The sequence below is a fragment of the Myxocyprinus asiaticus genome, chromosome 30, assembly GCF_019703515.2.
Source record: "Myxocyprinus asiaticus isolate MX2 ecotype Aquarium Trade chromosome 30, UBuf_Myxa_2, whole genome shotgun sequence".
Taxonomy (NCBI): domain Eukaryota; kingdom Metazoa; phylum Chordata; class Actinopteri; order Cypriniformes; family Catostomidae; genus Myxocyprinus; species Myxocyprinus asiaticus.
This window is the reverse complement of record NC_059373.1, coordinates 33,397,781-33,409,243: the sequence shown is the minus strand read 5'-3', so window position 1 is coordinate 33,409,243 and position 11,463 is coordinate 33,397,781. Positions and strand designations below refer to the sequence as shown.

The window sequence follows — 11,463 nt, the reverse complement described above, 5'->3', positions numbered from 1 at the left end:
GTGTGTGTGTGTGTGTGTGTGTGTGTGTGTGTGTGTGTGTGTGTGTATGTGTATATATATACAGGTGCATCTCAGTAAATTAGAATGTCGTGGAAAAGTTCATTTATTTCAGTAATTCAACTCAAATTGTGAAACTCGTGTATTAAATAAATTCAATGCACACAGACTGAAGTAGTTTAAGTCTTTGGTTCTTTTAATTGTGATGATTTTGGCTCACATTTAACAAAAACCCACCAATTCACTATCTCAAAAAATTAGAATACATCATAAGACCAATAAAAAAAACATTTTTAGTGAATTGTTGGCCTTCTGGAAATTATGTTCATTTACTGTATATGTACTCAATACTTGGTAGGGGCTCCTTTTGCTTTAATTACTGCCTCAATTTGGCGTGGCATGGAGGTGATCAGTTTGTGGCACTGCTGAGGTGGTATGGAAGCCCAGGTTTCTTTGACAGTGGCCTTCAGCTCATCTGCATTTTGTGGTCTCTTGTTTCTCATTTTCCTCTTGACAATACCCCATAGATTCTCTATGGGGTTCAGGTCTGGTGAGTTTGCTGGCCAGTCAAGCACACCAACACCATGGTCATTTAACCAACTTTTGGTGCTTTTTGCAGTGTGGGCAGGTGCCAAATCCTGCTGGAAAATGAAATCAGCATCTTTAAAAAGCTGGTCAGCAGAAGGAAGCCTGAAGTGCTCCAAAATTTCTTGGTAAACGGGTGCAGTGACTTTGGTTTTCAAAAAACACAATGGACCAACACCAGCAGATGACACTGCACTCCAAATCATCACAGACTGTGGAAACTTAACACTGGACTTCAAGCAACTTGGGCTATGAGCTTCTCCACCCTTCCTCCAGACTCTAGGACCTTGGTTTCCAAATGAAATACAAAACTTGCTCTCATCTGAAAAGAGGACTTTGGACCACTGGGCAACAGTCCAGTTCTTCTTCTCCTTAGCCCAGGTAAGATGCCTCTGACGTTGTCTGTGGTTCAGGAGTGGCTTAACAAGAGGAATACGACAACTGTAGCCAAATTCCTTGACACGTCTGTGTGTGGTGGCTCTTGATGCCTTGACCCCAGCCTCAGTCCATTCCTTGTGAAGTTCACCCAAATTCTTGAATCGATTTTGCTTGACAATCCTCATAAGGCTGCGGTTCTCTCGGTTGGTTGTGCATCTTTTTCTTCCACACTTTTTACTTCCACTCAACTTTCTGTTAACATGCTTGGATACAGCACTCTGTGAACAGCCAGCTTCTTTGGCAATGAATGTTTGTGGCTTACCCTCCTTGTTAAGGGTGTCAATGATTGTCTTCTGGACAACTGTCAGATCAGCAGTCTTCCCCATGATTGTGTAGCCTAGTGAACCAAACTGAGAGACCATTTTAAAGGCTCAGGAAAACTTTGCAGGTGTTTTGAGTTGATTAGCTGATTGGCATGTCACCATATTCTAATTTTTTGAGATAGTGAATTGGTGGGTTTTTGTTAAATGTGAGCCAAAATCATCACAATTAAAAGAACCAAAGACTTAAACTACTTCAGTCTGTGTGCACTGAATTTATTTAATACACGAGTTTCACAATTTGAGTTGAATTACTGAAATAAATGAACTTTTCCACAACATTCTAATTTATTGAGATGCACCTGTATATACACATACATGCATACCGATCAGCCACAACATAAAAAGAATAGCATTCTGACATGCTATTCTTCTCACCACAATTGCACAGAGCGGTTTTCTGAGTTACCGTAGACTTTGTCAGTTCCTTTTTTTATTTGGAATGCTCAATTCCCAATGCGCTCTATAAGTCCTCGTGGTGGCGTAGTGACTCGCCTCAATCCGGGTGGCAGAGGATGAATCTCAGTTGCCTCTGCGTCTGAGACCATCAATCCACGCATCTTATCATGTGGCTTGTTGAGCGTGTTACCGAGGAGACCTAGCACGTGTGGAGGCTTCACGCTGTTCTCCACGGCATCCACGCACAACTCACCACGCACCCCACCGAGAGTGAGAACCACGTTATAGCGACCACGAGGAGGTTACCCCATGTGACTCTACCCTCCCTAGCAACTGGGCCAATTTGGTTGCTTAGGAGACCTGGCTGGAGTCACTCAGCATGCTCTGGATTCGAACTCGTGACTCCAGGGGTGGTAGTCAGCGTCTTTACTCGCTGAGATACCCAGGCCCCAACTTTGTCAGTTCTAAGCAGTCTGGCCATTCTCTGTTGACCTCTCTCATCAACGAGGTTTTTCCATCTGCAGAACTGATGCTAACTGGATGTTTTTGGCACCATTCGGAGTAAATTGTAGAGACTGTTGTGTGTGAAAATTCCAGGAGATCAGCAGTTACAGAAATACTCAAACCAGCCCACCTGACACCAACAATCATCCATAAGAAAAGATCACAAAAGAATAAGCCTTAAAAAATAATGGGGTATATTCAGGCTGATCGGGTGCAGAACAAGCAATAGAACTGAACAGAACCTGTCCTGGAAAAGTATGTGAATATTTTTAATAATTTGTTTGTCTTGATTATTATAATAAAAAAAAAAATTAACTTTTTAAAAATATAGAAATTCTACATTCTATCAATTAATATTATTTCTTGAAATTGTATATGTAATAATGATATGAACTGTCAATGTTTGAAATAATGTGTACAAATTACAAGAAATAATTCATTAATTTGTATAATAAGCACTATAATGCTACTGTCCCTTTAAGAATTTAACTCTTCTCACAAACTCACACAGGTGTTTGTTCATTCGTTAAGGAGAGAGAAGTCTAATTTTTTTGCGCATCTGTGCTATCTGTTATTAAAGTGTATTTCTGTTTTATCTGACTGTAAAGAACAGAAAGGATATTAAAAGACACATTCAATGAAAGTGGAGTGCGGGATCTCATCTTTGATTATTACATATTAGATTGAACAAATTTTCCATTTTTATCTCCAGCAATTTTCAACAAAAAAAGGTGATTTTCCAGGTATAGCTTAAATTTGAAAAAAGCTCAATTCCAGCACTTTAAGCACTTCAAGGACCTTGTGTGAACTCTGTAAAAGTGTAGAAAAAAAGCCCAGTAGGGGTAAAATCAAGCCATACATAGATTATGTGGTTTGAGTCATTTCATTTATGATCACATGGACAGAAAACAATGTCTCAAATTTAGAAATATCGAGTTTTCACTGTTTAGTCTTTCTTTTTTTTTTCTTTTTTTTTTCTTTTTTTTTTTTTGGTTTGCGATATATCGAAATTCCATATATCGTCCCATCCCTAATGAGCAATGATCTGTTGTTTGTGTTGTGTTCCGCAGTTTGAGGAGTTCCAGCAGTAAACTGGCTCAGCTGACCCTGGAGCAGATGCTGGAACATCTTGACAGCTTGAGACTCAATCTTAGCAACACTAAGAACAACTGTGAGTTCCTCCTCCTGTCAATCTCAGACTTCTCACAGTCCTTGTGAGAAGCATCACTGATTACTTTGCAAGACTTGTGTCCATTTCACTGTGATCACAATGATCTCTGAGTTATTCTTGTATCTGTATCAGTCTTTTCCCAGACGCCCATATTACAGGCCCTGCAGCATGTTCAGGCCAGCTGTGATGAGGCCCACAAAATGAGGTACGTGTTTTAGTGGTTCTTATTAAGGCAAACATCACTATTACTGTTGTTTAGACAGTGCTTTGGGATAGGAACAAAACCCTATTCATAAGTGTTATGCTCCTGCACATAACTCGGCCTGCACCGTTTTTACTGTGAATTGAAATGATACTTCAAATCGTACTGCTTGTTGAGGAGAGGTGTGCAATTACTTGTATAAGCAATCAAACTTTAAATTTAAACCATAGACTTACATAGGCGCGTCTTGAACTGTACTAGTGACCAGAATATCATAGAGACTTGAACGTGGGCTCTTTTATATTAGGCCGGAATGTGACACACTAGCAACCACCCAGCAATGCCCTAACAACCCCTAGGAAATGTCAGAAAAGATTTTTAAATTGCAAAAAAGTGAATTGTGGTTTTGGAGAGATTGATTCTACTGATTGATTTTCCAGTTCTTATGTGACTAACTGTGCTATTTCTTTCCTGGCAGGTACAGTGATCTTTTCTCTTTGGCCGAAGAATATGAGGATTCCACCAAGCCGCCTAAATCACGCCGCAAAGCCCCAGCATCCTCACCCCGATCTCGAAAGGGTGTGGCTCCACAGCCCTGCAATGACGAGGAGAGCGCCTCCAGTAGTGCATCTGTAAATACACAATTACAGCAAAACATTTTCATTATGACATCATGACAAAGGCTTTTAGGCCAACTCCCATATTTGTCATCATTTCATTTCTAGGAGGAAGAGGACGCCAAACCCAAAGCTCCCAAGAGGAAACGGAAAGGCTCATCTGCCGTAGGTTCTGACAGTGACTGAGAGGACACACCCTGGTCTCCACAGCAACCACACCCCAGCATAAGCACGCCCCCTCCGCGATTGTGATGTCACTGGAGGCTACCTGCCAAACATCTACTCCAGCCACTCAGGGGCAGCCTGCCCAGACACACTCTCCTATTGTAGGGGCAGAAATCTTTCTATGGACTTCAAATGCCATTGGCTGGAGCCTGGGAGACCCTACTAGCTCTGACGTTTGGTTAAGTGTAAGGACGGGTGCAGTGGGGGCGGCTAAGCCTGGAGAAACTAAATCCAGACTGGCATAGACTGACAGACTGCCTAAAAGAGAAGGTTGACTAACTCTTCTCAATGGCTCACCCTTAAAATGTCATGGTAATGTACTTTTAAAGAGAGATTATCAACAAGTTTAAGTATAGTGAACCCAGAATACAGACTGTAATGTGAAGTACAGGGATCTTAAACGGATTAAAGATTTTACTGCATTTGGAAATGTGGAAAGCAGATTAGAAACATCAGGTTCAAGCCTTTTATCTTATGTCGAACAGAGCTTTCATCATAAATAAAGACTGACGCTCTGTCCTGTTTGGATGCTGTGGCTCTTCAGGGTGGAGCCCGGGACTTGACAGAGGGAAGCAAACTTCTCATCTGCTAATTTTTACGTTGTGTTTGGAATGCACAGAGAAAGTGGGACTGTACAAATGGACGACTCGACTTGATGGACTTTTTAAAAAATTATTTCTACTGACTTATTTTCATAAAACAGATTGTAACTATATTAAAGGACTATGATATTAATAAAAAAGCCTGGAAAAAGTTTGATTTTGTTACCAAAAATTCACATTCATCCATTAAGAATGCCTTCTGTCTGAACTGCCCCTAACAATCTTGTTTAAAGATTATGCACTCTTATCATCAGGCCCGCACTGAAATTGTACCCACAGAAAGATGTGCAGATTTCCACAGAATTGGAATGCCCATCATTTACAATGTTTTTAAGATTCAGTAAACCAATTAGTGTAGTACCCTTAGCTCTAACACATTTTACCATATTTAAATCCATGCTGAAGATTTTCCCCCAAAATCAGCACAGAAAATGTGGAAAAAAAAACCTGCCTATTGCATCTGGGCCTACTCATGTGTAAATGCAAAGGATTACACATGCATCTAAGCACAAACACTGATACAAGATACAGAACAATGGTTTTGACATCTGAATTGATTGAGCTGCATTGCAAGGCATCAACACTTTTGATGTGACAGGTCACGTTTTAACCTTTGGTTTAATAGAAATCAGTGCCGCTCCTGCAGAAAACCAGCTCTGCAACTTCTATGATCATTTTGCCTTGTAAGAAAATGTTTTTTCCCATTCATATTTGTGTATCCTCCATAATAACAATTTGCTTTTAATTTTATATTTAGAATATATATTTGCTTTTAGATTTTAGTAGGAAATGTAAGTTTCCCTGCATCTGGGTTCAAATGGTTATGGAAAACTAGGAAATATTGATGGGATTTTAAAATTATCAATTGCAGGCCTGGAACAGTCATTGAAATTACAATCTTAACCCATTTAATCCCACATTTTTATCCAGCTATGTGGTCACATGTATTTTACTCATTGGATAGCCAAATGACACAAACTATATGCCTTTTTTTTTCTTTAAGGTGAAAGTATTACACTACAGTCGAATTTTGCACAGTTCTTGCTAACAATAAAGTAACAGAATTTGCTGTTTTTACTAACATGCAATAGTGGAGAAAGGAATTGATACATCTTTTTCATTTTACTTAAGTTTCATTTATTGTAACAATACTTCAAAATTTGCAATTTTATAATGGGACTCAGTGGGTTACTTATTCAATAATGAGGCTCTGTGTTTTCCCGCTGTTCACAATTGTAACCACTTACATGTTTACTTGTCCTGTTGTGAGCTTTATTTATATAACCCAGATAAATCTTATTAATTCAATATTAGGCCATTGAAACATGTACAAAATATGGTAGTTGTATGTGTATTATGACATGTTTTACTTGCTTTTGAGCTTTTGTTTCCTTGGAATAGTTCACCCAAAAATGAAAACATCTTTTATGCACTCCTGCCATCCCAGATGTATGATTTTCTTCTGCAGAACACAAATGAAGATTTGTAGATGAATATTTCAGCTCTGTTGGTCCATAAAATGCAAGTGAATGGTGACCAGAAATTTGAAGCTCCAAAAAGCACGTAAACGCAGCGTTCAAGTAATCCATATCTTCAGAAGTGATATTATAGGTGTGGGTGAGATATCTATATAGATCCTCTTACTTTAAATCTGTACTTTCATAATGCAAGTTGTGGATGTGGAGCTTCAGAATTCTGGTCACCATTGACTTCCATTATAAGGACCTACGGAGCCAAAATATTCTTCTAAAAATCTTTGTGTTGTGCAGAAGAACATACACATCCTATTACCATCCCAAATGTGTGAGTAAATGTCCATTCAGAGGTGCGATATCTCTTTGACGATATCTCTAAAAGGAACAAAGATGATTTTGTCCAGTTTGAATTAAAATTTGTTTTATTTCACAATTTAAAATCTTCTCCAAAAATGGTACAACACATACAGACAACCAACATGGTCTATACCAACACGGATATCGGTCACTCTTTATAGCTGAAGTTTTAAAGAACAGTTCTTCCTTTTGGGAGTAAGACCCCTCAAGACAGCCAACGGTTTGTTCAGGAGCAACTCCAGTCCTTCTCTTTTGGACTTCCGAGGGGAATGGATGTCATCAATGTCATCCTGGTACTTCTTCACGGAGCCGTTTTTCTTTGTGAAATTGAATGGTGAATGTGAAGATCTGGGTGAAACCACCGACTCTCCATTCACTCTCCTCTCTGAAGAGCGTCTTTTCTTATGAAACAATGACTCCCTCCGGTTCACACTGGGACTGGCAGCTAAGGTCCGAAAGCCGTAAGGGGTGGTGACCTTCCCAACATGTTCCAGAGACATGGCAGCTTGAGTCGAAGGGTCGGAGAGATCCTCGCTTGCACATTTCTTATGTGTCGTCTTCTTAGGGGTGAAGCGAAGTTTGGCAGAGATGTACGGTGAAGCAGTGGGAGGCATGCTTCTGGGAGACGGTTTCTCTGGACTGTCTGGAGAGATCAGCTCATGCGTGTCATCGTCTTTGTCTTGCAGTAGACACAGCCGAGGAGACCGCAATAGTTTGGGAGGAATGGTAAATTTTGGGATTCTTCCAGGAGTCAATGGTAGATTTCTCCTGAAGACCTTGGGTGTCATAAAGTTCGCTTCATCTGCTGCAAAAGCAAACATGTCTCAAACTTCACAAATGAATCAAATCACAGTCGATGGAAATGTGTCAGCTTGTATAAAGAGTGCTAGAGCTGTTCTTCGGCTTCTTAAATATTGAAAGGACATTGAGGATTTGCCAGAGGTCTTGTTTAAAAGCATCTGATGAGTTACAGGTGGACATCATTAGTGTGTCACGGTTGATCCAGCTGGCTGACAGCTCAAATTCTAATCAATTTGCAGAGTTCAAAGAGAATGGAAAAAGTCTTTAGAAATGTAAAGATTGGCAGTTCTGTAATTGGGTGTTTCTTCAACTATAGGCACTTTTGGCCCCATGGACTTCTGCTATTTAACACATTTTATTTCATTTCTTTGTTCTAACGTTGTCCAATAGTAGATATAATGGTGTCGAGAGAATTCTGCAAATTCTTAAAAAGCATAATGAACATTTCCATCACAGTGTCATTTTCACATATCATAATATGTACTGTGTTTGATGCCAATTCTGCGGTGGAAATGACATTTTACAATCTTTGCAATACAATGGCAAACTCCTTTGTCATCAGCATTTAGAGACCTTATTTGGGGGGTTAAATAACGCCACGACTGAGGCAAAGTATTATTTTCATATTTATATTTTCATATTTTTATTATGCACAACTCATTTTACTCATTTAGATTCACATAGTTTTAAAATTAAATAATTTAATTTATGGTCATTTTTAATACATTAGAAAGTGGGTATAAGACAAGAGTAAAACAATAAAATCTATATAAAAAAAATAAAAATAAAAAAAAGGCTTTTGAAAAGTAGCAAAAAAATAACTGATCACCAACTAATTATTTCTGGAGAGGCACTACGCCGCATGCAGCTCTCACGGGCTCCGTCACTGTTTAAGCGTCTTCCTCGTGATCCATCACCGTTACCTGCACCTCCCTCTCCACCCGTCAGCGTCACATACAGCTCCAACTCGCACCATCACCGTTACTTGCGCCTCTCTTGTGATCCGGCACCGTATACACACATGCGCAGTTTATGTTTATGTTTCCATAAACTAGGATATTTAAAACATTAATTTGCATATTCTGCTGCCTCTACAATCCTGTCTTTTTCTTTTGCACAAGAAAACTTGATCCAACCTCACAATGTACAGCCTACATCGCTTCAATATTTGCAGATGTGCAACTTGCACAACAGTAAAAAGAGATGTAGTTCAGCATAGTTCTAGCTCACTGCGAATTATAAATTGTTCTGTGGAGTCTTGTGTTGTTATTTGTACTAATAGGTGTTTTTACTGGTCATGTATGTCATATGTTAGGTCTACATGCGGTTCAGAAGACACTGTGTTTCGTTTCGTCCCCTGCCACACAGGAGAGAAATGATCATAAAAGCACTTGAACTTCAACTTACAGATTTAAACTTAGGCTGCTGGTAATAAATTATCGGCGAGACATTAAAGCCTAAATTATTTTCAATAAAACCCTACCATCCAGCGAGAATGCTTTGTGTCCACTATGTCTGTGTAAGTGTGATTATCTATTCATTTTTAATTACAAAAGAGAGACTGCATCAGAATTACAACTGTTGTCTTGTTTGTGATTGTGGGAGAAAAGTTTTCCATTTTATTAATTGCTTGGCACCTTATTTTAATCTTTGTTTACTGTTACTCTTTGAGACTGGTCACACATATACAAAAATAAGCAGCATTGACATGTAGCATCATTTCTGTTAGTTCAATCAAATAAGACATCTAATAAGATAGAGTCTTATTGACATTATCATGATGTGTGAAAACAAAAAGCTTGACACTCCATAAATATATGTTATACAAATCCTAAATATTTTTACATATTAATTTATTCAATGTTGTTAACTGCTTTTAGCAAAATAACCCTAACTTTACAGGAAGACAAATATAACTATTGTCATGTAGTGTATGCTTCTGTTCATGTGTTGCATTATTGTAACTTTACAATCAAGTGTCAGTCAAGGCAATCACTGCAAACAACAGTGCTACCTACAAGACTAAATAGGACTCAGACTCTGCACTCAAAAACATATATTGTACACATTACATTTTAATATTAAAATGTACATCAACATGAATTCATAATCTTAGAAACATTAATGAACAAAATAAGGTGTTTTTTAAATATTTAAGTTGCCTATATTACGTTTTTTTCTTTAACTTGGGTCATTGTCCCTCAAAATATTTGTTCTGTCAAAGATTATTTAGCAGAGACGGGCCACTTCTATTTAAATGAATGGGAGGAATTGGAACGCTCAACCAAGGAGCTCTGAGCACTCAACAGTCAACGGATGTAGAAAGAAAGTCCTGCCTTACAGTTAAAAGAGCCAGTCACCTTTTGGATACAGACATCACTTGTCAGTCACCTCTAGAATGCACATGAGCATTAGCTAAACAAGCCGGGGAACTTGCATTTGCGTTTTGTCAATGCAAAATGCAGCTATTACTTAGATCTGTAAACGCAACATGCAGCTCTCACACGTGATCCGTCAACGCCACATGCAGCTCTCACACGCGATCCGTCAATGCCACATGCAGTTCTCACACACGATCCGTCAGTGCCACATGCAGCTCTCACACGTGATCCGTAAACGCCACAGGAAGCTCTCACACGCGATTCGTCAACGCAAAACGCAGCTTTCACCTAGATCTGTAAACGCCACATGCAGCTCTCACACGTGATCCTTCATCGCCACATGCAGCTCTCACACGTGATCCGTCAACGCCACATGCAACTCTCACACGTGATCCGTCAACGCCACATACAGCTCTCACACGTGATCCGTCAACGCCACATTCAGCTCTCACACGTGATCCGTCAACGCCACATGCAGCTCTCACACGCAATCCATCATTGCCACATGCAGCTCTCACATGCAATCCATCATCGCCACATGCATCTCTCACACGCAATCTATCATCGCCACATGCATCTCTCACACACGATCCGTCAACGCAAAACGCAACTCTCACCAATTCCCAATGCACTCTAAGTCCTCATGGTGGCGTAGTGACTCGTCTCAATCCGGGTGGCAGAAGACGAATCACAATTGCCTCCACGTCTGAGACCATCAATTCGTGCATCTTATCACGTGGCTTGTTGAGTGCGTTACCGCGGAGATGTAGTGCGTGTGGAGGCCCATGCTATTCTCCGTGGCATCCACACACAACTCACTACGCGCCCCGCCGAGAGCGAGAACCACACATTATAGCGACCACAAGGAGGTTACCCAATGTGACTCTACCCTCCCTAGCAATTTTGGTTGCTTAGGAGATCTGGCTGAAGTCACTCAGCACACCCTGGATTCGAACTTGTGACTCCAGAGGTGGTAGTCAGCGTCAATACTTGCTGAGCTACCCAGGCCCCCTATTTTTGGTCTTTTTGTGTTTGGAGATTTGAATTGACGCAAAGCCTGGAGAACAGTGTATACATTCTGTGTTAATAACAAAATAACAAGTTTCATTCTATAAAATGAATATAATATACCAGTAAATCTTGCGCTGGAGCATTTTAAAATGAATTTTGATTGCTCTTCTTACTTATTTTTTCACTTATTTTTTTCACATTCAAAAACATTTTGGATTTATATAACGAGGCTTAAAGAGGCGCAAATAACAGAGACGGAGGGATGAGAGCTGCCTGTGACAGTGAGAGGTTAAGTAGCCAAATTTAGCCTTGTTTGACAGTGGCAGGTCGAGTGAGAGCTGCCTGCGGCATTTGCTGCATTTTTGGCTCTCAGAGTGT

General features: G+C 39.8%; 1 protein-coding gene and 1 pseudogene across 1 annotated transcript in view; both read left to right on the top strand.

Moving 5' to 3' along the window:
- ints3 (integrator complex subunit 3) overlaps positions 1 to 5,214 on the top strand; it is a 28,479-nt gene extending 23,265 nt beyond the window's left edge. Inside the window, exons 26-29 of the mRNA XM_051663521.1 lie at positions 3,314 to 3,414; positions 3,547 to 3,619; positions 4,095 to 4,248; positions 4,342 to 5,214. Of these exons, the coding sequence (XP_051519481.1) occupies positions 3,314 to 3,414; positions 3,547 to 3,619; positions 4,095 to 4,248; positions 4,342 to 4,419 (406 nt within the window). The 3' untranslated portion in view covers positions 4,420 to 5,214. The remainder of the gene's footprint in view (positions 1 to 3,313; positions 3,415 to 3,546; positions 3,620 to 4,094; positions 4,249 to 4,341) is intronic.
- Positions 5,215 to 10,184: 4,970 nt separating this feature from the next.
- LOC127421039 (GON-4-like protein) overlaps positions 10,185 to 11,463 on the top strand; it is a 33,280-nt pseudogene continuing 32,001 nt past the window's right edge.